General features: G+C 38.3%; 2 protein-coding genes and 1 long non-coding RNA gene across 3 annotated transcripts; 1 reads left to right on the top strand and 2 right to left on the bottom strand.

Annotated features, from left to right (window-relative positions):
- The first annotated feature begins 4,968 nt into the window (after positions 1 to 4,968).
- LOC131328869 (small ribosomal subunit protein eS6) lies at positions 4,969 to 9,140 on the top strand. Its single transcript, XM_058361828.1, has 6 exons — positions 4,969 to 5,137; positions 5,243 to 5,307; positions 7,160 to 7,217; positions 7,314 to 7,422; positions 7,629 to 7,901; positions 8,595 to 9,140. The coding sequence occupies exons 1-6, from the start codon at positions 5,132 to 5,134 to the stop codon at positions 8,831 to 8,833; spliced, it is 750 nt and encodes a 249-aa protein (XP_058217811.1). The 5' UTR covers positions 4,969 to 5,131; the 3' UTR covers positions 8,834 to 9,140.
- A 1,508-nt stretch (positions 9,141 to 10,648) lies between these two features.
- On the bottom strand, positions 10,649 to 27,187 carry LOC131328870 (lysine-specific demethylase JMJ21). Its single transcript, XM_058361829.1, has 16 exons — positions 26,820 to 27,187; positions 22,542 to 22,652; positions 22,374 to 22,429; positions 22,154 to 22,296; positions 21,539 to 21,736; positions 21,272 to 21,471; positions 20,226 to 20,325; positions 19,527 to 20,102; positions 17,556 to 17,678; positions 16,870 to 16,950; positions 16,455 to 16,786; positions 16,069 to 16,326; positions 14,386 to 14,470; positions 13,802 to 14,015; positions 12,501 to 12,669; positions 10,649 to 11,003 (listed from the first exon to the last, which is right to left on the bottom strand). The coding sequence occupies exons 1-16, from the start codon at positions 26,969 to 26,971 to the stop codon at positions 10,865 to 10,867; spliced, it is 2,937 nt and encodes a 978-aa protein (XP_058217812.1). The 5' UTR covers positions 26,972 to 27,187; the 3' UTR covers positions 10,649 to 10,864.
- LOC131328872 (uncharacterized) lies at positions 25,627 to 26,813 on the bottom strand. Its single transcript, XR_009200560.1, has 2 exons — positions 25,708 to 26,813; positions 25,627 to 25,674 (listed from the first exon to the last, which is right to left on the bottom strand). It is a non-coding gene; the product is annotated as an uncharacterized LOC131328872 (long non-coding RNA).
- Positions 27,188 to 27,959: the final 772 nt, after the last annotated feature.

Raw genomic sequence — 27,959 nt, forward strand, 5'->3', positions numbered from 1 at the left:
ATTTTTCTAAGAGTAACTACAAAGTTGCAAAATTTTATTTGAAGAGCAAGGTCATATTTTGAGCCATTTTCTCTTGAGAAAAACTTGCAATTTTTCATTTTACACAAAAAGTGAGAGGTTGACATTTTGATTTAATTGGAATCTTAAAATTCTGGTAATGTCATTGTTTTCAAATGAGAGATACTTTCTTATTTTCATTAAATAAATTAAAGTAAAGAAAAGGTAAAAGAAAGGTTTAAAATGTAGTATTTACTTAAGTTTAGAGAATGAAAATAAGCTGCGGAGGAGCTGTGAAACTGCTGGGAGCTGTCTGCTGAAGCTGAGGCCAAGATGCAGGGATAACACTGTGGTATCGATACAAAAATACTTGTATCGATACGGGAACGAAACAGAGAGCAAGCAAGGCTTCAGCGTATCGATACGGGGTACGCTACGAGGAACTTTGGAATGCAGCCAAAACTACTCGGTATCGATACAGAAACTGTTGTATCGATACGGGAGGCTTTCCGATAGCATTTTTTGACAGATTTCAACTTTCCATTGGTGGAAACTTTCCATTAGTAGGTACCTTTTGGGATATTTTGCGTGGAGAGAGAAGGTTTCTGGTATAAATACACCTTTCTCTCTCTCACTTGGTAAGGGTAAGTAGTTAGTTTAGGTTAGTCATTTGCTTTAAGTTCCGTTGTCTTCTTCAAGCTTTTCTCAAGTTAATTCTCTTAAGAACTCTAGTAAGTCTTTGCCGTATGTTAATTTCCCGTTTGTTAATGTTGTAGCTACGCTCTAGATTTTTCTTAATCTCAAGTTTATTTTCGTTTCCGTCGGTTAAATATCATGTCTCATTTTTCTATTATGTTTCGTTCTTTAGCTATGGTTGAGTAGTTGTTTGGTTAAGTCTCGGGGTAATCTTTTTCAATGACTTAGGTGGTTATTTGGTTCTCGAACCCTCGGGCTTAAAATCATGGTTTTCGGAATCTAACTAACCTAACCATTTTGGTCTAAGCGAGGGGTGTTAGCTCCTTGATATGTCGTTTAGTCAAGTGGTCTTGACACGCGACATACCGAGGGCTAGTGGCCTCCTACATGTTAAATACATTAGCAAAAATAGGTTGGTTTAGTTCCGTTTAATCACATCATTCGATACACGTATTTAAAACTAAATCTTCCGGGCGTGAGCACGCAGTCGTGACTCTCGTTTGAGTTATAATTGAGAACCAGTAATGGCCTTTGTCAAGGGAAAGATGATCCCTAGACTTGCCTCTTTTAGTTTATAAAGCTCTTTTCTAGTTTTTTTATTTAGCATTTCCATCGTTTAAAGTAAAACCAAGTTGGTCGTCTTAAAAGCCGAAATCCACCATATAAAACCAACAATCCAAACTAGCTATATTCGATTTTTTGTGGGTACGATCCCAGATTTCTGGATATTATGCTATCGACGACCTAGCCCTACGCTTGAGGTTTTCCAACCTTATATTTGAAGGCGAGGTTGTGGTGTTAAGCAGAGAACAAGACGGAGAAGTGGAAGCACTGGCTATGGCAAACAACCTCATGCTCCTGATCTCATGAGTCGGCGCCACCCCCGGTCACGTTTTCTCTTGCAAGACGTGCAACCAGGAGTTCCCCTCGTTCCAAGCCCTCGGCGGCCACCGGCCTAGCCACAAGAAGCCCAGACTGATGGTGGCAGATAGAGACTTCCTCCAATCTCAGACGATGCTGGAGAAGCCGAAGGCGCACGAGTGCTCTATCTACGGGCTGGAGTTCGTAATAGGGCAGGCGGCGACGGAGAGGGAGAAGTCGAGGTGAACAAGGGGGCGGTGGAGTGGCGCGTAGAGAGGTAGATGGTTTTGGCAATGGAGTGGTGTGCGTAGGCGGTGGGGTATTTTAGGTAGAGAAGTATGTGAGATCCTTACGCGTACTTTTTGAAATTTGGTTGGAGTCGGTGGGAATTTGGGTCCAAAATATGGACTAGCCCGTAAATCTCCAGATAATAGGTTTGAGTCCAATTTGCCACCCATACGAAAAAATGCTTATGTAGGTCCATTGACAAATGGCCTGTGACTATAGAGGGAAGCTCCTATGGATTAACACCTTAGATATGCACATTTTTAGGGTTATCTTTTTTGTATCCCTATTTGTTCATTACTATCCTCATATCATCATTGCGATCTCCCCCGTTCTTCCCTATTTGTTCATTATTATCCCCCATTTTCAATTTACACTTTCCTATTTTTTTTTTCTTTAACATTTCCTACATCTATAAATGGGGAGAAGGACGGGGAGTCAATTGTGTTTTCTACTTTGTTGTCTCTTTTATTTCATGTTTTTTTTTAAAACTTTATGAACAGAAAAAATTAAGAAGAAGAATTCAAGTACTTGTAAGTTTATTATTTATCCAATGCATTTCAATAATTTGTTTTTAATAGTTGTCTTCATTTTTGTTATAAGTATATTAGGCAAAGTTAATTAATAGGGTTAGCATAAATTTTTTGTGCTTTATAATTATAATCACTTATGTGACTTAAGTTATTCGTAATAAAAATAGCATGTTTCAAAATTGATGAAGTTCTTCTTACTCACTTGCCTTTTTTTCTTATGAAACATTAGGATTGGATTTTTTATTATATTTTGTTGGATTCAATTATGATTTATTAAGAGTTGATATAAATTGTATTTTACTGGGGCAAAATAAGAATTAAGTTTGTTAAAAGTTAGTACGAAAAAGAGTTTCGCCTTCAATTTATTGCATAATGAATTTGACAAAGTTAGTACTATAAGGGGTGTTCCGGATGCGCGGTAAAAAGAACTTTTAGAAAAAGAAGATTTTTCAAGCTCAAATATAATGAAAATGAAAAATAATTTTTAAATTTTTTTTACGCCGTTTAAGAGATCTCGATAAGATCTATCAAACAAGATCCATATTAGTAGAAAAATTATTGCATAAACATATAATTTTTAAGCTTGAAAAACCTTCTTTTTCAAAAAAGAACTTTAAAAAAGAAAGTGGAACACCCTCACTTATTGCCCTTGTACTTTTATCATCTCTTGAAACACTTTTATTTTGGGTAGTGATTTTGTCACACCATTTTTTGATAATGCCACACCCTGCAAGTGTATTTTTTTGTGCAAAAATACACCTGTAGGGTGTGACATTATCAAAAAATGGCGTGGCAAAATCATTTCCATTTATTTTTTGTTAACTTATTTTTCACAACCCAATGAATACTATTGAACTAGATTAGAAAATTTAATTCCCAATTATTCGAGGTTTTCAACTACGTTCCATTCGTATATGCCCTTTAGGTTTGTTCTCGCACTTACCATGTAATGACCCGCGCCAGTTGACCTGCAAACCTAGCCTAACTACGTAACTTAGAAGGTTAACATCAAGTTATACAGTAGTTGCTTGCAAGTCCTTATATACCATATAACCATTCCTAAAGTACTCGATGTAGGACTTACATTTTCCTAAGATGGGTTCTCTCAATCTCCCACCTTATGATACAACTTGGCCCAACAACCTTCTCCTTGTGGTTATGGTGTGACACTTAGCTCTGTACAATACATTATTAGGCTCATACCAGATTCTAGAGGTGGCCTCCAAAATGTAGACCAGAGTTATGCTCTGATACCAATTGTAACGACCCGCGTCAGCTGACCTACTAACCCTTGGCCTAACCATGTGACTCAAAAAGTTAATCTTGTGTTATAATATAGCTGTTCGCAAATCCATATATACCATTTAACCATTTCTATAGTACCCAACGTGGGACTTACATTCTCCTAAGATGGGTTGTCAGAGCATCAGCAGTGGAATAAGCAAATATGACTAATCAAAACATGTCACATCAGATTTTGATTATCCATTTAGAAGTTGCTAAAGTTAGCAATGTCAAATCCCACATTGGTTATTTTTTGTCCATAATCAAAACCAATGGGCCCTCCAAATTTAATCTCTTCATTTCATGCATATTTTTTGAAAAAGTGGTTTTTGAAGGGGAAAAAAAACAGTTTATGTTAGAAACAGTTAAAAAAAAAGTTTTTCAAAAAACACACTTTGTTCACTTAAAAACTGTAAATATAATTTTGAGAAATTTTGAAAGAATTATATTTACGCAAATAGTTTTGAAATTTTAAAAATTATAAATACAGTTTTTTAAAAACAGATTTTGTGTAAAAAACAGTTTTCTATAAAAAAGTTTTGAAATTTCAAAAAAAGATTTTTGAAAAACAAACTTTATTTACTTATAGTTTTTAAAATTTTTGAAAAAATTGTTTTTTGTAAAAAAAAAATCTGAAAAAAAAAGAAAAAAAATCTGAAAAAAAAAGAAAAAAAAATCTGAAATCTGTTTTTGAGAGAGAGAGAGAGAGAGAGAGAGAGAGAGAGAGAGAGAATGAAAGAGAGAAGATTTTTGTGTAATGTTAGTGTACTTGATTGAAAGATAAAATTTGGTTATTGACAAAATTTTGCTAGCTTTGATTATTGAAGAACCAAAATTTGATGAGTTGTTAAGAGGTTGCTAGGTTTGGTTATTCCAATGTGAATACTTTTTTGATTCACCATTGCTAATTTTAAGAATTTTTTATTTTGCTTATTTCACTGTGGATGCTCTCACATACTAGTAGTTATCACACCTATACTAGATTATCATACACTTGTGAGTATATAAATATATAAAAAAAGCTAAAATCCTAATTTGGTTTTCCTAAGTAAACTTTTGTTTCCAAACATAATTCTACAAGTCTCTCACTTCTTTTTCTTTTTGTTTTCACTTTTTGCACTGTGATACAAAGCGTATTTCCAAAATTTTCCAAACCTGATTATATAATTAATGAAAACAAGAGGTGAGGTAAGAGTGACTCAAGAGATAATGGTAACAAATAAAAATAGAGTGCTAATAAATAAAAGGGGTGCGAAAATCCTTTCTCAAGAGAAATATTCGGAAAGAAGTTCTACTACGATTTTCCTAATGAAACCAAACACGCCCTAACGAATTAGAGCATCTCAGAGAACCTCGAGTATAAATATCCCTTAGGAGACCCAAAGAAAACCCTAAAGCAGAGCCGCCTCTCTCTATCTCTTGCACTCATTTTGCAGCCTCTGCTCGGCTGAATCCCAAGCCTCCCTCCGTTCAAGATGAAGGTCTCTCTCTCTCTCTCTCTCTCTCTCTCTCTATACAAATCCTTTCAGCACTATTCATTTCTCTAACCGTCGTACTTTGTGTATGTGTTTCGATCTGTTTTGCAGTTCAATATCGCGAACCCAACCACTGGCTGCCAGAAGAAGATTGAAATCGACGATGACCAGAAGCTGTTAGTTTCTTCTCCATTTTATACATATATGCATATGCATGCGTTTTAACGACCGTGCTCCGAAAATACTTAGAAACATAGATACGATGGATAAAATTCCTTTACTTGCTCTATTTATTTGGAGAACCCTGTTCATTTCGTTTTTGTTGTTGTTGTTGTTGTTGTTAATGTTGGTTTATCCGAGGGGGTATGCGGATGTATTTGCGTGCCTTGTTTGTCAGCGCTGTTACTGTTTTTTTTTTTATAATTTTTTTCAATTTCTAGTAGCGTTCTTTCGGCATATGGGTTTTCATATCTTCGTTCCAGCATTTTAGAGTCATAAGATTGTAGTGTAACCAAACTAGTTGACAAGGAGGAATCAATCGCTAGTGAAGATGTTGGATTTATGTAGCTGGTTGTAATGAATTTAACACACTAGTCAGATTGGAGGCTTTAGTTTCTCTCATGTGAAGAATTTTTTTTAGTAAGAAGATTGGTCCGTTTTGCATCACAATTGTTTCTTACGTTCACAGACCACAATAGAATTTCTAGAATATAATAGTGCTTTCAATAACGAAATTGGGTCTAGAAAGAGAAAAGGATCGGATAATGTTCTTGTTCTGTTTTGAAGTCTTTCCTTAATTAAGACTAAATATTAGGGCGGTAACGTTCCTTTGGGTTGTTTACATGTGTTGATGCCCCAAACTCTAGGCCCTTCACCATTATCTGCATGTTCTAGGAATCTGTGATGGAATTTTACTGTGGTAAAATTAACTTGTGTATTGACACTCTTGGGAGTTTGCATTGTTGATTCATGATAGCTTAAGTGGATCCTGTAGACCTGATGATTATGATGCCGTGAGGTAAAATAAGTGAAATTCTGCTGAATTTGTTTCAAACTATTCAAGGACTATTTTAGTTTCAAAGGACATCCGGTTGCACCACTCTCAATATTGTTTACCTATTTGTTCAGTGTATATTGTCTCTAGGGAGAGTTTTCTATTATTTTGCATTTTCATCAGGATACAAAATGCAAGATTATTTTCTTATCTCGATCTAGTTGGATGGAAGATTTGTTCATAGTTTCTGCTTAGGCCATTAAGTGTAACATTCCACTAATGCACCTATGCCATTTTGTAAAATGAAAGGTAGGATTTGATTCTCTAGAATGGTGTCATTACAGAATTCAGGTATTCTATTGCCCTAGTATGAGTCGCTTTTGTGAAAGCAGCATAGAGCTGGCTTATATTGGGCAGTTGTAAGTTGTTTTGAACAAAGCCTATCACTTGAGAAAAATTTGCCTTCCGAGATTTCAGAAAGAGCCAAACTTGTTTGCAAAATGCCGATTTTGATTGGGCTCAATTATGGCCCTAATTACAGATGTTGAGTGAATTGGGTGGGGCAACTTCTTTTTTATCAACTACTAATCATATTTAACTTTTCAGCACCAAGTGCTATTCTCCTTGACCTTTGTTTGTGTGCAGTAGCTGTTTGTGTGAGTTTGAAGTTGTGAACTGTTCTCTGGCAATGGGTACTGGTTACTTCAAAATAAGGATATAGTTGACTGATCTGAAAAACCATTTCCTGTTAAGCTCTTGCTAAACACACTTTATGAAATAGATATGAGGTTCATGTGTATGGCAAAGAACTTCTTTGGCATGTTCTGGGTATTGGGTACTTCAAAAGAAGGATATAGTTGACTGATCTGAAAAACCATTTCCTGTTAAGCTCTTGCTACACACACTCTTTATGAAATAGGTACGAGGTTCATGTGTGTGGCAAAGAGCTTCTTTGGCATGTTCTCTGTGTACTTTTGATGTATTTTCTAGGTGACTTTCTTACTTTCCACGTTTTGTTTGATCTATGTATGTAGGCGGGTATTTTATGATAAGAGGATCTCGCAGGAGGTCTCCGGAGATGCCCTTGGTGATGTATGTATATGCCACTTTTTCACACCTGCTAAATCGGCTAATTCTGGTCGGAGCTCTGTTATTTACTTTAAAACATCTTTCATCTTTGTTCCATAGGAATTTAAGGGTTATGTGTTCAAGATTATGGGAGGTTGTGACAAGCAAGGGTTTCCAATGAAACAGGGAGTGTTAACTCCTGGTCGTGTCCGTCTCTTGCTTCACAGAGGTGGGTGTACTTTTCTCTGTTATTTACTTTAAGCTTGTTAGATTCTGACTAAACATGCAGGACGGCAATCTTTACCTTTATATGGGAGTTGAGTGTCCGACATGGGTACTTGATACAGTTGGAAGAGTCCATGTAACATAAAAGGCTACTGTCGTTTGTCTCTCCAAGATATGCTGATCTTGAACGTTTTTATTCTGGTTGGGCAGGGACACCTTGCTTCCGCGGATACGGAAGGCGCAATGGAGAGAGGAGGAGAAAGTCTGTGCGTGGTTGTATTGTCAGCCCTGACCTTTCTGTTTTGAACTTGGTTATTGTGAAGAAAGGTGAGAGTGACCTTCCAGGGTTGACTGATATGGAGAAACCGAGAATGAGGGGTCCGAAGAGGGCATCTAAAATCCGTAAACTCTTCAACCTTTCCAAGGAGGATGATGTTCGGAAGTACGTCAATACCTACCGCAGAACATTCACAAACAAGGCTGGTATGCCTCTCAGCTTCTAAGTTTGTGTTTAATCAATTCAAGACCCATAGTTTCTGCATCTGTCTTTTTATCAAAGAGCTGGGTTGTATAGGTGGAGGTGGTGGTGTTTTAGAATTGAGACCCAAGGGTCACCCAGCTCATGTCAAGCGCCAATAAAAGGTGGCACAGTTAGTTTTGTTCATTATTCCAGAGGTGCAATTACAGCTGTTTAGTGTTTCCTGCTGTTGGCTGTACTTGATAAACATTTGGGTCAGGAAAAGGAAAATAAAATAGGTGCAATATGGTCCAGTATGCAAGAGGTGCAATTACAGCTGTTTTGTGTTTACTGCTGTTGGCCTTTCACAATTACAGCTGTTTTGTGTTTACTGCTGTTGGCCTTTCACAATTACAGCTGTTTTGTGTTTACTGCTGTTGGCTGTACTTGATAAACATTTGGGTAAGGAAAAGGAAAATAAAATAGAAAAGTTATATATCCTTTTTACTTTTTCCTTCCCTTTCCTTGCCTAAATCCCTGATCCAAATACAGCATAAATGCTCGCTTTAGGAATTTAGATTATGCTTCCTGTCAAAATTCTTCCTTGCCAGCATCATAAGTTGAGAATTTTGATCGTTCTTGATTCAAATATTGATAACAGCTCAACTTTGTTTAGTTCAGCAGTTGCATTGACATTTCTTCTTGTCCTCGTTTTGCAGGGAAGAAGATTAGCAAAGCTCCAAAGATTCAGAGATTGGTTACCCCGTTGACTTTGCAGAGGAAGCGAGCTAAGATTGCAGAGAAGAAGAAGAGAATTGCAAAAGCCAAGACTGAGGCAGCAGAGTACCAGAAGCTCCTTGCTAGCAGGTTGAAGGAACAAAGGGAAAAGCGAAGTGAGAGCTTAGCCAAGAAAAGGTCAAGGCTCTCTGCTGCTTCTAAGCCATCTATTGCGGCTTAGAGGTCTTGGTTCTTAAGGAAACTGCATTTGATTTTGAAGTCTGGATAATTGTTAGTTACTATGAGATGGTTTTCCTTGATGTGTTGATGGTTTCAGCTACCTGGCCCTAGTCCATTTTGAGACTTAATGGTTCCTTTGAGAAACTTTTGGTGATTTTGAGTTTGTAGTTTGGAGCACTTGGCTTTGAACCGAGTGTGAACAATGTTATGCAGTTCTGAATTAGGTTGGTTGCAATAGTACGACTTATAAGTTTATGCTTTCTGTGGGCAATTCTTAATGGAACTTGACAAGTTTTGTTTTTCTTTTACTACTGGTGTCCCCCATGCTTTTGCTACTTTGTTCTCGCTTGTCTACCCAGAGTACCCAGTCCGATTAGTTCTTTGGCCTGTTATAAACCTTATCTAGCCAGTTGTTTCCACCCTTGCAACTACGTGATTGAACTCTGTTACCTCACCAAGGCTGCTCAAAACCAGATGGCCGGGGCATTTGATGGTGGTGGCAATAGGCCTGAGTAGTTAAGTCGTGATTTTGGCTGTGCCAGTTCGACTTCCTTTTGCTTGTGTTGACAAGTTGATTACATGTGCAGTTTTTGAGACTTTCTGCGACCTTGCCTTGCATCTTTCAAGAGAAAAGAGCAATCATTCTACTCAGTCTACTAGTGGAGCTCGAAACAAATTTTGGGCAATGGCCGAACAGTTTTTGAGCAGGATACAAGTGAGTTCCTATCGGGACATGCAAATTGGAAGAAGACAGATAGGATTGAAACAAAGTTGCAAACTATTTAAGTCCAAATTAATTTCTATCAATACTAACTGGAAAAACACTACAAATCCTTCTTGGTGGGAGAGGTTGAGAAACACATAATCTGTGTCTAAGATGATAAAAAAAGAAGAATATTATATCTCTCTCAACTATGGAATCTTCCAGATACTCACCTCTCTAGAAACATCCGGCTACTGTTCCCCTTCGTGATCTTTCAGCCGCGTGTGCTGCTTGAGAGTTGGCCGGATTGCGACACTGTGTGGTGCTCTGGCTTCGTCTTGTCGAGAGGTACGTGATCTGGTTCAAAGATTTTACTTTTAAGCTAGTTTAGGGCTTTGTTTATCAATCTGGAAGATCCAAAATCTGGGTGGTGATTAGGGCTTTGTTTTTCCGTCCATCTTTTCTGCTGTTCCGGCCAGAGAGGGTCGCAGTGTTTATGGTTATTGCATAGGGGACCCTCTAGTCCCGGTTTTTTGGCTATTCTGCTTTCGATTAGGCAGTTGAAGAGTTTGTTTTGGGCCTCCTCTTGTTTGATTTCTGTTGTCCACGATGGCCAACAAATTTCGGTTGAGCAAAAGTTTTTTTACGGGGTCTTCTTGGGGTTCCCATCGTCCGTCTAAAGCGGCGGGTATTGAGGGGTTTCTAGACTTGTTTTCGGAACGGGATATGATTTTGGATGATATGGGCCCGGAGGATTTTCAAGTTGATTGTGTTTGGCCTTCTAATTTAGCGAAAGCTCGGGTTGCTGCAGAGGCTAGGTTTCATGAGCTTTTTGATTCGGAGTATGAGCCGTGGGAAGAGGTCCGTGGCAATTGGGACCATTCCAACTCAGAGGATGTGGACAACGAAGTCAGGGAGTTTCCTAACCAATGCTGTGGGGATCCTCTGCTTTTACTAATTTTCATTTTAGGGAATCTTCACGGTCTACTGTTAAGTGGAGGCTAGTGAGGAGCATGGCGTTGAGGGGCGCGATAGGAGTGCGGATAGAGTTTATTGTACAACATCCAAAAGAATACGAAGGACAATCATTCGAATTGAAGATGAAAAATGGAATGAACAAAAATAAATAGAGTTTATTGTAGAGCATCCGAAAGAATACCAAAGGACAATTGTTCGTATTGAAGACAAAAAAAGGAATGACCAGAATCTTAGGGGCTTGTTAGATGTAACAATAATTAGTTGCAAATTGATCAAAGAAATTTATCTGTTAGCAGGGTTTGACATCCACTGGTTGAGACGAAAAGAACAAAAAGAAAACCCAGATACTCATTAACAAAAACCTGAGTACTTATTCAAATCTCCCCATACCGTCTCCTCAACCTCCTCCCATGATTTTGCTGTCCTCAGGTCCATCCACATACTGAAAATCGCTCCCAATATATTCTCCTCGTGCAAAATACAATAGCACCTGCAGACATTGAACAATCCAGATAAAAGTCTGTTTATAATGGCAGCAGTACCGAGTTCAATCAGAAAATAGATTACCTGAAACTTATGTACCATAAAAAGCACACTATCATCTCATGCTATAATAATCTCTCACATCAACTATTCTAGTTTTATGCGTGAGGCTATTACTTTTGAAAACAGCGTATTGTATTGAGACCGTAGATAAATTGCAAAACATGTGGCGTGGTCAAGATTCTCTGTTACAGGATTATAAGTATTGGATGGGTTCAAAACATTTCAGTTGGGTTACAGGTCTGAAATGGAAACCAAGTTTATTGGTTCTAAATTGGGTTGGAAATCAACCCAACCAAATAGTGGGCACAGATCCGACCGAAACCTGATGCCAATTCCTTAATTGCATGAAACGGGGTCTCATAGAAGCTCATTGTTTGAGAGTGGCAGGGGGAGCATTTTGAAATATCTTATAAGATAGTACTATGTAATACAAGTTAGTATTATAATTTGTAATTGTTTCAACTGCAAATATTTACTGATTATAAGAAAATATTATGCTTATACTAATTACTTTAACAAATATGAGTTAATATATTTCTAGTATTTTTTTTATTAGCAAAAGTCAGTATTGTTAGAATAGTTAGATTAGCACCTTGGAAGAAGAGTTGAACTCTTGACCTCTTTTCTCCTGGCACCTAAGTGCACCCTTGATGCCGTTAGACTAAGGGCCTCCTAGCAATATTTTTCTAGTATCTTATCGTTACTCCATATTTTCTCTTGCTTGGTATTTTTTACTACTTTTTATTTCATTTGGAACTTTTATGCCTAGAGGTCATAGTTCGGAGCGGGTTCCTTTCTCAATGGGAGTGAGGTTCCTATGAGTCCAATATGAGAGCGAGGAAGCGGCATTTTGAGGTAGATTCGCCACCTTGAAATGAGGTTCATGCAACTATGGTTAAATCACTATTACATGGTAGTATCTGAATGGTACCTCAAAGGATATATGATGACAATATTATTTTTCAAAAGAAATTGGAACTGTAATAACGACCTTAAGAAAACCAAAAACCAACTTATGGTGCTTCCTCAAAATGTCGATCAGCTATACATCTGGTTCTTGGGAACCTAGTAACCTAACAGAGGAACTGAAAATAGTTTCATGGACATGCACAAAAATATGTACAGAACCATAGAATCTTATGAGCATGGATTCAATCATGTAAAATCAACTGGGCTAATTTTCCCATGCATAGGTTCATAAGCAAACTGGTTTTCCACAATTAAATATGGAAGAATCATAGGTTCTTATGGGCATGGCACGAAACAAGGCAAAATCAAGTAAGCTAATTATCTGATACGTTCATGTACTCAACTGACAAAACTAAACTTAAGAGAGCCAGAGCCAATTTGTAAATGCTCTCCGTTTTAAGGTCAACTAACAACTTGAAGAAATTCACTGGAACAAGGTATCATAGTCAGAATAAACAGATATTTGACTCACATGGCTATGTATGAGAGTCGTCCAAACTTGCTGCCACCCTCAACGGGTTCATGCTGTGATATTCTCCTTGCCAATGGCAATCTATAGCTTTCCAGAAGCTGCTTCAAGAGTTTTGAATCACCTCTAAAGACGTCCAGATGTATTGGAATCAAATCACAAATACGGTCACCTGCAAAAGACGCACTTTTCTAACATCACAGAGATCAATGCTATTGTTGTCGATGCTAGAGAAATCAACACGAAACTAAAACAGTAAAAATTAGGCCCAGATGCTATTAAGATGTTTTCTACTATACCGAATCTCCATTCCCCTTAAATGTCTCTAATACCAGTGATGCCACACAGGTAAAACAGGGCATCTGGCCAGAGTAATATTCTTAGATCTAACTCCTAGCGTCTATGATGCACGGACACGGACACGGACACGGGAATTCTAAAAAAATGGGGACACGGACACCGCGGGGGACACGCTACGTGTATATTTATTTATTTATATAATAAATAAATAATTATAGTTTGACACCCAGAAATTTTTAAAAAATTACAATTTGGCCCCAATTTTTTTTAAAAAAATTACAATTTGACCCCCAATTTTTTTTAAAATTACAGTTTGGCCCCTGCCGTGTCCCCATCAGTGTCCCCCTAAAAATTTATATTAAATTATGGGACACGCCACGTGATGTGTCCCGTACGTGTCCCCGTGACCGACACTGCGATACTTCGACCCCTAGAGGTGTCGGTGCTTCATAGCCTAGCGTAAAACCATCACAACAATCCATAGCATCTCCAAAAGCAGAGAACATGCAAGGCCATAACCTAAGCAAGAACCTCTGCAGGCCTAAAGGTGCTATGGTGCACGATGACTTTGGAGGGGAAAATAAAAATCCTCGCATCCAAGACAAATAAGAACACTAAATTCATGCTCAAGGCCAGAAAGGCAACAAAAACATCTCCTATAAACATGAAACATACCTACTCGTAGGCAGACAGGCATGTTGTCCTTGAACTAAATTTTTTGTTATTTGGATCAATCCAAAAAATTAAAGAACCAAAAAACCAAGACGTCAACTTTGTGCGCCATTGCAAAGGAGTGTGCATGTGGAAAAATGAAAGTCACCACTAAGGAAGTACCTTTAAGATATTTTTTTCCCCCAGGTCCTACACATAATTGTTAAACAGAAACAGCCAACCAATGAACCACTCCGTCTACAAATATTTCAGCAGTTATATGTACTTCAAAAAGTTTTCAATTCTTCTAAAACATGTTTAGATACAAACAGTGAATCACTTGAAGCCCTCACCTATGGATAAATCACTGAAATCAAGGATATGACTAGGACGCCATGATGTCACCTCTCCACCGCCATGATAGCTGTTCACATTACCATTTTGCATCAGCTCAGCATCTGAACTATGTTCTGTTGAGTGGTAACTAACAAAACATGGTTCCATGTGAATATTGTCGTCCATAATATCAGAGTGTATCCAGGAGCAAGGTGTACCAACTTTTCCATCCTGAAGCAAATTAAAGTAGTAGGTTACCAAGTGAAAACTAACTTTAGCACGAAAAAAGAACAAGAAATACTACTCCCTCCATCCCAATTTGTTTGTCCAGTTTTTAGATTTCAACTTTTTAAGGGGACATATTGATTACTATTAAAAAGCTTTAATTTCCAAGAATATCCCTCACTTTCTAGCATTAAATGAGGGTGCACATTCTCCAATGAACAACTTTTATAAAGTGAAAGGGCAATAATGGAACTTTTATGATGAGTCAACTTAAAATTGGACAAACAATTTGTGACATCAATAAGTCAAAAAGGGGACAAACAAAGTGGGACGGACGGAGTATCAATTCAAAACCAGAAAGAGATAATGAAACAACCTCCGATATATTGAGAAACTTGGCCAAATCATCGGGGAGGTATGCGTCCACGTTCTCTATCAGAAAGCTAGGAATTGGATAGCCCCTACAATTCGCAAGAGAAGAACTTCAAGATTATCAACATTGATGAGAGTACAAGTAAGTTTCTACTATGCTAGATTGAACACAATTCGTCTACATTTCTTTTAACAAGCACACATGGCACACATGGAACAGAACTGAAGCAAAAAACAGATTGCTTTTAGATTATTTCAATGCTGCAAATGACTCGAATTGTAATCCTAAAGGATGACTACATGGCATCCTTAATTACGCATATTGGATACTTAACACTTGGGTAAGGATTACCCGTGCAGGAAACGCTATGTCAGACAGTATAGACACCATTTTACCACAATATAAAAGAAATAGGAAAATGGTTTCCACACTCCCCATTTAGCCATCTACACTCCCTTTTTTGTTTTTATCCACATGAATTTACAATATTTGTCCTTGCACGTGTGAAGAAGTGTACTGAATAAAGGGCAAGCTAGTAAATTCAAGTGGATAAAGACACAAAAAGGAGTGTGGATTGTAAAAAGGGGAGTGTGGAAATCAATTCCCAAAGAAATATTAACATATAGTGGACGAAGATTAACATCTTGCAGTGCAGACCTGACCTGACCTATGACGTACTTATCAAAAAAGAAAAGAAAAGATGTATCCAACACTCGAACACATACCCTTAACTGCACCCGTACCTCTACATCACGTAAAGATGACTAAACGATAAAATTTGCTTATTCAATGCATGCTTTGTCACCAAAATGAAAACAACGAGGGAACACTATTTGATAGTGATCTAATCAGTCATAATACAAGAAGTGTGAGTATCTAATTAGTGCATCTAATCCTCAATCTCATTAGGGCCTACTTGGTTTATCCAGGCAGACAACAACCCTGCATGCTAACAACTGCAATGATTAACATCTTTTTTCTTGTCCTTCTAAGCAGGGGTTTAATGCAAGATATAAACACCCCTGTAGTCTGCCAAAAAACAAAAAAACTGGGGGACCAGATCTTTGCCAAGATTGGAGCAGAGTAGGCTTTCACACTCTGGGGTTCGTATGGACAGATGATTATGGCTTAACCACTGATAACACCCTATCCAATAGTTTAACCATGCAATGCCTCTGTCTGGCTACAAAAGGATATCCAAAGCACGTGCATTAATGTCCGAGTCCTAGAGTCTTTAAATATCCAGTCAGCGAATCTTTTCCTACTTATTTACATAAACGTATTGCTATTTAGATTAATTTGTCTGAATTGCAACAAACACAATTCTAACCGTCACAAGCTACCACAGTTGACCATTCAGAAGAAAAGATTAATGATCAGTAATGACAGGCGAATAAAACATATAGCATCAGTATTGCGTCTATCTAATCAAGGGAAGTCATGTGATAGGGAAATAAGAAAGATGTACAAATTTAACCACGTATAAATCATTTTTACAGACTTCAAAAAAATGAACCCATACACCAAATGTTGGGAAGACCGGTAACCAACAAGGTAGAAAGTGTTCAAAATGAGGCCATACAAAGAATTGGTAAGAACTGTACTCGTCAAATATATGTATATCTCCATGAGCAGTTACCTCAAGCTAAGTCAGCAAACTTATTTAGTGATGATTGTTGAACATACCATTTAGTCAAGCGGCTAGAGACATCTTTCTTCCTTTTGGTTAGAGTTTCGATGAAAAAATCCCACTCAACAGGAATACTGAGTTTCTCTGTGACAGCCTCCATCAAACCATTAACTTGATGGTACTCTATTTCCTGTTCAGTATTCACAAATGTTGTAGCATTTAAAGACGGCAAAGGCAAGAGATGAAGGTTGCGCAGTTGCTCGCCCAGAAAGGAAGCTAAGTTAAGATTATCTCGCAATGAGAGAGTCTCTCTTCTGCAAAGAGAAGAAAACAAAGTCAAGATCCTTTGCAGTACAACACTTCTAGCATATTACAAAGGCTAAAGGTTGAAGGCCCCTGTATCTACATTTAACCAATAAAGAGTATGGCAAAGTCAACTTACAACTCTGCAAATGTTTTTCCTTTGCATCTTTTTGTCACAATATAAGGCCATATGATTGAGCTTTTGCCAGAACCAATGGATTCACTTATTGACATCCCAGCTTTTCCCAAGTCAAAATGTTGTTTGGAGCACATACCGAGCGGAAAATCAACTTCCAAACAATTTTCCGAAATGAAATTACAGCTAGTAATCACTTCAGGAACTCCTTTTCCATCCCACGACTCAATTTTATATGACCCATTGTCGATGAAAAGAATTCCGCTTGCCAAAACACCAGGGATGTGATTTTTTAGAGGGGAGTCAACCTTGCACAGTAGACTGTAAAACTCCAGCTGTGAAGATGCAATTCAAAGTTCATAACATGTTATGACAACAGTATAGGGAAAAATTTAAGAGCTACAGCCTACAAGATTACCTCAGAGCCTAAAGCATGAAGAGAAGCTTCCAGCCCTCTTTCAACATAGAGTTTAATCACGTGGTCAGCAATGAGATAAACCTGTTACCAGTTCATATAACAAGTTATCAGATGTATGATAGTTATTATAACTTTTCCATGAACGAGAACAGTTGTCACTTATGATCATGCAACCACTCCCCAAATCATTGGAGAGTACTCCAAATGAGAACCCCTTTAGATCAAAGCAACAGCGATTCTATGGCCCTGAAAGAGCTCTCTACAACTATATGCACGAAGGGGAAAGAAAATGTGCATTATCATTAATGCCTCCCATACACATCTAAACTCAGGCAGCGGCTTCAATTTTAATAACTGCTGGATGTTTAGTTCGTAAACAAATTGCTTATAAAAGAAGCAGCATATTTCTCTTCTTCCCCACAACAAACCCCACCCCCGCTTGAAAATGTAATTAGAAAGTTTGTTGTCCATACGAATGTTTCTATCTTTCCTCAGGAAAACCAATTAAATGTCTCACCCGGAGACGCAAAAATAAAGAAAGAAAGACACACCAGAGTTCCAGATGCATCTATGAGTCGAGTACAAAGAATGCGAAAAAGAACTAGCAAAGTTCAAATAACACCAGAAAAGCCACAAAAAATGTAAATCAGCTGAAGACCATGTCCCATAACAGAAAGCTCACTTACAGGATTGCTACCCATGCCAACCGGAAGTCTCTCATCCTCTGTGGGGAAAGGCAACTTGTGGAAGGTGCAAATTTCTCTGACGCATCCATACCATTTACTAGCATTCAGTGCAAGGCAAGCTCCCTGGGCCATTTAAGAACATTACTAGTTAGATGTACAAGAAATCACCACAACAGTATATCACATTATTTACCCATGTCGAGTCTCACAAGTAGTGGCAGAGTCAGGATTTAGGTTCAGGAGTGGCACTGTTTGAGGGAAGTCTACTTGTGTTGTTCCATGTTGTGCACAAAAATGTGAAGAGGAAGGTTACATCGCATGTGTAAATTCATATTATTTCCCTGAAGAGTCTCTGGCCCTGCACTATGTTGGTATCAACTAGGTGGTATGTGCACTTTATTTTGAGACTAGAGCGTGAGTAGGGAGCGAGTTCGATAGATTCTTTAGGAACTGGACGATCCTATTTGGAGCTAGAGTGAGAACTCGATTATTTTCTAGTATATGCTGGTGGCAGTTGCAAGCGACTCCAGGACTCTTGTTTAATGGGGTCGCACAAAATGTTTTTATCCAAAGTTAAAAAAATTTAGCCGGCGTCATATTAATGAAATTATACTATGTTAAGTTTACTTCTAATATTTTTAATGTCTACAGTATATTAAAAAAATTGATTCCTAACTTAGATTCTTTTGAATTGTTTGATAGACTACTAAAAAAAAAAAAATCGTCTATACTCAACTGATGCAAAAAAAGAGAGACCCCGCTATCTTAATTTACGTACTTTTCCACTTAATTTAATGGGTCAATTGACTATTTTCATCAACAATTCATTACTATATAAATAAATAGTTAAGGCTTTGGGTTTCATGGGGTCAAGTGATATGATGCACCGATACTCCTAGAGGTCGCCGTATCGGCGTGTCCGAACACGGGGACACACGGGGAACATGGCTAGAAACGTGTCCAACATGCCACGTGGTGTGTCCACTAATTTAATTTGATTTTTGGAGTGGGAGACGGCTGGGGACACAAGGTGACACAGGTGGGACACGGCGGGGATGCATCTATAATTTTTTTTTTTAATTTCGGGGTAAATATGTTATTACTTAAAGTTTTGGGTTAAAGCGTATTTAAACCTATACAAAAACAGATTTCGACTAATTAAAACCCTGATGAGCTTATCCTAACAACATCTACAGCTCCTCTCTCTCACGAGGAAATCTGCCCTTTGCTATCTCACGATCTCTCTCTCCCTCTCTCAGTATTATGTCTCTCTCACTCTCTCTCTTGGTATGCATATATGTGTGTGTGTGTGTCCATATAAATATATGTAGTATACTGATATAGTTTGAATGTATCCATTTAAACTAGGAAAAAAATTAAAATATACATATATAAATAAATAAATGTACACGTGACATGTTCCCCGCCGTGTCCGTATCTCCATTTTTTAAGAACTTCCGTGTCCCCGTGTCCGTGTCCGTCCTACATAGAGTGACACCATTGGAATGCATGTGGCATCGCCACCGGGCAGTTGTTTCATTTGTTGACCCGGAAGTTCCGGAACTAGGTACAGCCCCTGACTACGCAGAATGAATCCAAACTAGGGAAGAAATTAATGCACATTAATAGAAACAAATTCAAAAAGTCAAATTAAAAAATACAAAAAAGTCATCAGGTTCAATTGCAAAGCAAAGTTGCATTCCTCAGTAGTTGTGTGTGTGTGTGTCATAAGTTAATTTTTCCTTTTGATTAGCAATTACGAAATCTGGCTCCTCTGTGTGTGTGTGTGTGTGTTTGTGCGAGAGAGAGAGAGAGAGGCATGTACTATATGGACCAAAGAGACGTTTGAGGCCCTGAGAAGTGGGGCTAACATTTAGGGCTGAACCCATGGCCCAAAGATGGGGGCCCTTAACCCCTCATCTTATCAAAATGCTGCTTTTGAGTTAAATTAGCTGAAAACCAAAGTAATACCTTCCATGTTAGATCTCTCATTCCTGGTTTTCCAATCCAAAGCTTCCATAACCATTCTCTCATTTCACGTGGTCCCATGCAGTTGCTTGAACTCCAAAGAGAATTGTAGTGGTCCCTACCTTTGTCCAAAAACATCTCTAAAAAACTAATATCATAACGAAATTTGAGATCATGGAGCTTGTGTTTTCTGGAGGTCTGATTTGCAGCAATGTCGTAAATTGGCTCCTCAACTGGCTCACCAAATTTGATCCTTTTCTCTTTCCTAGTCAGGTCTAAGTTGTTCAAACTATTTTCAGCAGACAATGTCATCTCTTCAGCTTCCTCTAAGCTGCTTTCATTGAAAGCAAGCAATCCAGCACGGCAAACTCCTTTATGTTGATAACCAGGAGCCATATCCAGACAAACAAATTCAAAGTTTGCGGAATTTGCAAAATTCTGCGTGACAGCAACAGTGGTTTCCAGATTTAAAACACAGTGCCACCAGCCACTTGGCACAAAAATTGTCTCCCCAGGTAGTTGGGTACACTCTATTGGTTTGTCTTCATCAGCTAGAAGTGGATAAAAATCAAGCCACCACTGAAAACAAGCAACAAAAATATCTGAGACAAGATGTGATAAAAAAGGGCACAAAAAACCAATGAAAAACGAATCAGATGAAACTAAGCTAGATGCAACTTTGAACGTCTTGCAATAAAACACCTGCAATGACGACGGAGTCTCAATATTAACATCACCATCTTCTTCATTTACATGGACGGTTACACCTGCAGGCACTCTTCCTGGGGGATACAATGCCCACCTATTCAAAAAAGATTGAGAGATTGAAAAACTTCCAAGCAGCTGATAATGCATAAGGCACAAAACTGAATGAAGTTACTATAGATACAGCTGTATTGATAAAAAAAACCACACTATAAAGGTAATTTTATTTTGTAAGTTTTAGGTCTACTAGAGATTTTATAACCTCTGCAGTAAGAGAACCTTCTGGATCGCATGTTTTTCATTTCAAAACCCATCCATCCGCATTTAGGGTAGTTATGATTCTAATGAATGCTATATCCCCATTAAGGGCATCCGAAACAATTGGAACCATACCCGTCTGTATGCCTGTTTGTATTTCTTTTTAGTCTTTCTGTTTGGTTTGGTTTAGTCTTTCTGTTTGGAAAGAAGAGAAGTGTGCGGTGTGTGTGGGATTTTTGAGGGCTCATGCACCATATATTCAGCAGTTCAGTAAAAAAATAAATAGTGACCAATTGAATCATGGACTAATCTTCTGAAATAGAGAACACCGGAACATATATTCACACTAGACAGACTTATAAACAAACTTTTAAGTACATACATAGTGCTTAATATGAAATAAACATCTAATATACATGCAACTATAAAATCATATTTATGTATATAAAATAATGTCGTTTAACGTGTCATGCAAAGACAAACTAAATCACAACGATCGCCCTCTGATCAACTTAGGACAGGTGTAGTTGTGCTCAGTAAGTTCAACCAGCTAAATATGCAGGCCCATGTCCAGGCTTTCCCTTGCCTTGTTTACCCAGCAGAAAAATAAAGGAAGCCTATCATTGAAAGGCAGCAAACCGTTTCCTTTTCACACTTCGGGTGTACAGAAACTTCAGGACTTGCATTTTTTTGTCATAATGAAGTATATAATATTCTCTATTACCAACAAGCATATGTGGAACATGGTAATAGATTAGTCTTCACGCAGGTCATATCAGGTTTACCTTTTACGGCCACACAGAAGAGTATTCCAGGCACTAGTAAGAGCTGGATCGACGTGCCAAGAGGCCCCAGACCTCTCTGGCCCAATAATGAGCCACCTAAAAGCAGGTCGCGTCTCTCTATCAAGTACATCAAAATAGTCTTCTTGGAATAGATGAGGCACACTGTAATCCTTCAACAAGCCCGGAGCCACTTCACCAAACTGCACAAATGCTAATTTAGGTAAGTTTAAAGCTTTTACAAGAAAACTAGATCACAAGAGTATTCACCTTGTCGTCAAATATATAGAGGGGATCCTCATCATGCTGAATTTCCATGTATGAGACATAATCGTTAAATTTCATGGAAATTTTCTGACTACTCCTCTGAGAGATCTTAAATGCTGTATCTCCATAGTTCAGCAATAGCTGGTCAATTGTCCATGTTTGCCTTGCAGGCCAAGTATCAGTCAGACCCGAAATCAAAACCTGGAGCAGAGTTCATTAATAACCTAAGATCACTTTAAGCAATGTAGCGCTGTAAATAGGTAAGCTAATTAACCGACTACTGCTATAAAAAGAAGTAGAAGAAAATGTACTTATTTCCTTTTTCAAGGAAGAATAGCATCTACCTCAAACAGCACGCTATTAAAATCAAGCGGAAGACATCCACCCAAGTAAAACATGGGAAATCACAAACATTACAGATAAACAGAAAAAATAGTTCTTCAAAGTAAGATTCAGAGAAAGCAGCAGATGCATCGAAAAGACAGTGTCATCAAAATACCAAATTTTTTCACAAAAAATAGAAGAAAAACATTGGCTTATAGCCTAATTAAGACCATGATATCACTATTTCCAATTTTAATTCTCATTAATTTCAAAATCAGAAGCTTTAACCCGTACCGGTTTCTTTGCATCAAACTCTTGACGGAAGTCTTCTAATGAGAGGTCCTCCTTTCTTTCCACATTTCCAGCATCAAAAGAGAATCCAGCCAATGTGGTATAACAGCGGTAATGTCTTCTAAGCAGAAATAAAGAGTTGAATCCTGTATGCAATATAAATTCCTTCAGCTTTACCATAAGTAGGAATAGTCATCAACTAATTAAAAGATAAATCTCTTACCATCAAAGTGCATTGGTTTTCTGCAAGTTTCTTCATATTTATTTGGCACACATAGACTGCAATCATTTGCTTTGTCAGATTACCACGAAACAGAATCAAGAAGAATAGTTTTAATCTCAACAGCAAAGGTAATTTATGCCAAACTGGAGCATGAATCAAAGAACATACTGATTCAATGCAGTTTTTTTCCAGGAGCCTTTGTACTGAAGTTGGCCATTTAAATTGTTAAGGCATAGACTCATCCAAAGTGGTTCCTCATTGCATAGGATGTACATCACACTGCATATTTAAGCCGATAAAACTCAAACAGTAGAGAAAAAAGTGCTTTGGATAAAAGAACATTCAAAAACATCATTCAGATAGTCGCCTATATCTGCATGAACTAAAAGCCAGAAAAGTTTCGAATTAATTAAGTGAACACACAACACATGCATACATTTTTTTTTGATAAATAAATAGTTATATTAATAAGAAGGTGTAAAAGGAATGCCACCCGAATACAAGAGAAGGCCAAAAGACAAAAAGGCCCTATACAATGCCGAGAGAATAGTAAAGCACAAACCAATCTAAAAATTGGTCAAGAGATGGAAAACAGTCTCCCTTATCCCAACTGTACAAGCTATTCACCAAAAAAGATTTAATCTTAGACAAAGGTTTTTCCACCCCTTCAAAAACTCTCGAATTTCGCTCACGCCATAAGACCCACATTAAACAAAGTGGAATCATGGCCCACAAACTCTTCCTTCTCTTACCCATTCTAACACCCCTCCAAGCAATAAGAAGTTCCATGACATTTCTAGACACACGCATACATACCTAAATATACACACACAGAAAACCATAATGCAAGCAATGGTGCTGAACACAAAACTTAAGCTGTATGAGGCTACACCAAAAGGGGTGATTACCAAAGCAATATAAGAAACCATGAACATATAGAGCGGGCTTTTAATCTTTAGCCCTGTTCCAATGTCAGAAGGCCTAGCCTCTTCTTTTTGTATGCGGGTGGAATTACAAGGAAACAAAAAAAATGAAACAAGCAAATGATCAAAAGGAAAAATGTAGCTTTTCTGGACTTAAAAAAAATAATTATTGTGTTAACATCAAGAAGGATCAACAACTTCAATCCACAAGAAAATAATGCAACTGATGACTACATTATCTGAGACCACTGCACGAACTCTAAGGCTAATCTAAAATAGTATCCTTCGACTGTCATGAACAACTATTGCACCAAACCATCTTTCCTTCTTCAAGCCCCAGTAGGGACAGGCTAAGAAGCACACGGACACGTCTCTGGGCCTTTCGCATCCGTATCCTAGACGTGTCGGACACGGACACGCTCCCTACATGTGTCAGCAAATGTCTGTCTGAATATTTATTTATTTATTTTCTAAGTCGGGCAAGTTTTGAACATGCTCTGACATGTACCTGATATGTAACCAACACACGCAGGGACACGTTTTGGGTCGTAATGTAAATTTTATAACTTAAAACTGGGAAAAAAGTGTGATAATTGAAATGTGAACCGAATTAAAGCCTAATATTAAATAAATTAAGGCTGAAAATTGCAATATTCTATGGTAAAATTAATTACAAATTCTAGATAAAATTAAGAAATACCAAAGTTATAATCTATGTAATGAAGAAAACTTCTCATTGGATTTTTTCTCATTAATGTGGAAAAATAATATCTTTACATAATATACGAATTTTATATCAACACACACATGAAGATTTATTAGTGCATGTATTTAGTGTTGCCCCAACGTGTCTGTGTCCTAGCTTTTGAAAAAATCACGGGTCCACGTATACATGTCGTGTTGTGTCCATGTCCCGTATTTGTATCCGTGCTTCTTAGGGGACAAGGAAAGGGACAAGTCAGTGTAGACTAGGTCTGCACAAGCATGGATTTGAAACAAACTACGCCTATCGTCCGAGCTATGCATATAGAGTCCAAGCAGGAAGCGAGACAATAGGAATGGGAATGCGAATACCCAGGAGTTGAGAAAGGAGAGAAATAAAACAAAGCTACAAAAAAAGAATAAAGATCCCCCTCCCCCCCTCAGAATGAAATTCTGCTCTGTCCCCCTTTTCACAGAAAATGGAGAGATGAATGGATGTATTTTTTAAAACTGTCCAGACTGATGGGGATCCTTTACAGGGCCTGCTCCGACAGATTGAACTACAATCCCAGGAAAATTCTCGATCATGTGTGGTATTTGCAAGACTTTGGATGAGCCGGGCTTTTGACTCCCTTTGTCTCGCTGACTCTCCGAGTTACCAGATCTCATCGGAGCATGTGTGGTACAAAAATTGGAATCGGTTAATATAAATAGGCTGGACAAGCACTTTCAGTCCTTTCACTTTTCCACTCATCGGGCTAGCCTGTATGGTTCTAGCCCCGTTAGTCCTCCATTCAGCAAGCCTAATAGGGGTAGGGACTTCACTCTCCTTTGTGGTTCTGCAAGTGCATTATCAACCGAGCTCGAGGGCAATGCATCTTCCCCATTGATAACCATGACTGTCTAATTCCAATACAATAGGGGTTTGTCAGTGCAAGTCAGCTGAACACCGTGACCTCACTCTTAAATAAAGAATTTCCATATATGGAATGCAATACTTTCCTATAATACAAGCATCCTCTGGATACTAGAAACAGTCAACCACCAGAGTAATCACTTCCAATTTAACATGCATGCATAAATCACCCTCGGGAGGAAGCACTTCACACTTTCTATTTTTCTTCCCTTCTTCACCTTAGGTTAAATAATCTGCCAATTTTATCTGCTTAGACGCTATTTCTTTGCCTACATCTCTTATTTCCTGATCATAATTCATCTCAAATCTTCCAAGTACAAGAAGACCAATTCACCTTGAGAACTAAATTCCTGGCTCTGAATGACTTTGCTCAATTTCAATAGGGGAGAGACATCACCATTCAGGATGCAGAATTGGAAATGCCGACTTAAAGCACTGGTGACTACTGTCTACTGACTAGTTAGTGCTACTCCAAAATAAAGAAACTTACGTGTGTGTACATAAAAATCATATCTTAACAAATGGATCTCTCTTTCCAATTTGACTTTTGCAACTCATTTGAAGATTGTTCCTCAACCTCTTGATTTGGATTCCTCATCTTGGATAGCTACTTCTTGTTGCAAACTGTCTGAGACAAATAAGATACTCACTGGGAACTATATTCCGCACTTCAACATATCTGCCTATTGGGCAAGTGTATAACTTCTAACAGTAGGTAAGAAAAAATTAATGCAAAGCCAAAATGCCCAGCTGTGGTTTTCTATGGCCAGGCCCAATTTCATATGGTTATAACACTTGTACCAATCACAGATTCACGGTAGCATTGGAGGCCTTGAGGTTCAAAGAAAGTTAAATTTCCCACCACCGCTATATTCCATTCATCACTCATCAGTGTCTAATTCAGCTAGATCAAATTGGGTTCACATCTGCACTGGGAATGCTAGCTGTCCCACCAACATTAACATACTGCTACAAGGGGTGCCAAAGCGTGTAGCAACAATCATCTCTGGAGGTGTGAAAGAGGTTTGTTTGCAAAGAGATATGGAAGAAATCCCATGAGACCACATTTGCGAGTATCCCGCAGCCTTCTCCACAGATACAAACGTTTACCATGTACACTATCCCCAAACCAACCTACGGATATCTTTCTTTAACGATCGCAAAAACTATCATGCTTTATATTCTTCTAGCGTTAGTATTTTGATCTGAACCATTCTCAGTGACCTTTGCCTCAGTTTGAAACTAGAAATTATGTTAACTCCTCTCATTCCTCAACAATAGCCAGAGTCCAGACTTATTTCTGTGGATGTCATTTTACAATCATTGTGATGTAGAATGCTGATTCAGACTGAATGGATTCAAAATGCTGTTGCTGCTACTACTGCATGTATTGGCATTACAACCTATTCCTTTGTTATCGCTTAATCAATAACTTAGTACTTGAAAAGCCTGTTTTAAATTGTCAAGCCGTATTGTAAGCGTCTTTGAAACACATCCCAAACTATTAAAATCTGCCAGAGCCAGGATTGAGAGCGCAAGCGCAGTGCGAGGATTGAGGGCAGAAGCACAGGGCATTTGGAAGGATTTTGTGTCCAAGGGCACACCTCTACTTTAATCCGGGGTCGACTAATTCAAGGATTGGAGTTAAACGACCGGGCAAAAACTCCCGCTTTGCTGGCGGTGAGAGGAGTACATAGTCCGTTATACCCGGACCTGATCACAAGTTATCCAATACGAACAGAAAAGAAATATTAAAATCCAAAAATTTTAAAAGCTGTTCTAAACGGCCCTGACCCATCAACGTTGAACTCATGATCAATTCCCAGCAAACAGCGCACGTAAGTAAGGTGAATTACAGATATATTCGAGTGCGTATATGATAAAATTAAACGAAGGAAATGAAACCTGCTAACGCAAGAAAGGCGAGCGACGTCGCGGGGGGTGAGAGACACCAATATAGCACATATGATTTCATCTGGAATTACGGTGAGGTCGCCGAGGGCGTCTGGTCTTTGGTCTTTTGGTGGGAATTGGGGTACAGAATGCTCCACCTCCATTGATGCCCTGTGTTTCGTTAAACGCCTGTCGCTATTGGAAGCAATTTTGTCTCTGGTCTTTCTGGCCGCATATGAGAGAGAGAGAGAGAGAGAGAGAGAACACGCGGGGAAATTGCCACGACCGCGATATGTACGTAGAAATTACGCCACCGCGATTTCGCCTGAGCTGAACTTTCTTCGTTTCGTAGGCGCTGCCAGACCGTGTGCGTAGAGGAATTTTTTGGTAGCGGGTTGATACCACGTGGCCGTGTCCATGTGGTATCCAACAACCCATTCGGACTGTCCAAAAATGTATTTGACGGTCCAGATTAAAACCCTCTTCTCCTCTTTCTCATTTTTTTCTTCAAACTTGAGTCGTCCAAAACCGAAATGGACGGCAAGGACAGAGTAGACACCACAAAAAACCCACCCGGCACTGAAAAATTTCTTGTGTGCAGAGTGTTCTTTTTTGGGTCTTTGAAAATTTTTTTTTTCCGGTGTCAATAGTGTATTTTTATAACTCATGTGCCTAGCTAGTCTACGTGCACTAATTTGGGGATCAATCCAACTGCTCACATTTCAATTGAGAGTGGTGCTATTTAAATCTGTACCAGCGAGTACAAATAGTTTTTTGGGTCTCAAAAAAATGATCGGAATCGCTCATTTTGTTTAGAATACTTTGTTTATAATCCTTGCGAAAAATAAACTCAATTCGGTACCGGTAAGGATATTTACAAAACATCCAACTTTGCTTTAGAATTTAGGCATGAATTCTGTAACAAAGTTGAATGTTTTGTAAATGCCCTTACCGGTATCGGATTGAGTTTATTTTTTGCAAGGACCATAAACAAAATATTTTAAACAAAATGAGTGGCTCCGATCATTTTTTTGTAACCCAAAACATGTCCAAAAAGACGTTTGTACGCACTGGTACAGACATAAATCTGTACCAGTATCATTTCTGATTGAGTAAAGCTCTGAATGCAGTGGCCCTAGTTTTGTGTCAATT

Source organism: Rhododendron vialii, chromosome 6a, assembly GCF_030253575.1.
Source record: "Rhododendron vialii isolate Sample 1 chromosome 6a, ASM3025357v1".
NCBI lineage: Eukaryota > Viridiplantae > Streptophyta > Magnoliopsida > Ericales > Ericaceae > Rhododendron > Rhododendron vialii.

What these genes read in the sequence shown, in the direction of transcription:
- LOC131328870 (XM_058361829.1), bottom strand. Translation starts at nt 26,971, where the DNA reads ATGGAGGTGGAGCATTCTGTACCCCAATTCCCACCAAAAGACCAAAGA. An exon ending in CGCCTTTCTTGCGTTAGCAG is followed by an intron (nt 22,653 to 26,819) that starts GTTTCATTTCCT and finishes TTAAATATGCAG; the next exon opens with TGTGATGTACATCCTATGCA. An exon ending in AGTTTGATGCAAAGAAACCG is followed by an intron (nt 21,737 to 22,153) that starts GTACGGGTTAAA and finishes ACTCTGCTCCAG; the next exon opens with GTTTTGATTTCGGGTCTGAC.
- LOC131328869 (XM_058361828.1), top strand. An exon ending in ATCGACGATGACCAGAAGCT is followed by an intron (nt 5,308 to 7,159) that starts GTTAGTTTCTTC and finishes CTATGTATGTAG; the next exon opens with GCGGGTATTTTATGATAAGA. An exon ending in CCGGAGATGCCCTTGGTGAT is followed by an intron (nt 7,218 to 7,313) that starts GTATGTATATGC and finishes TTTGTTCCATAG; the next exon opens with GAATTTAAGGGTTATGTGTT.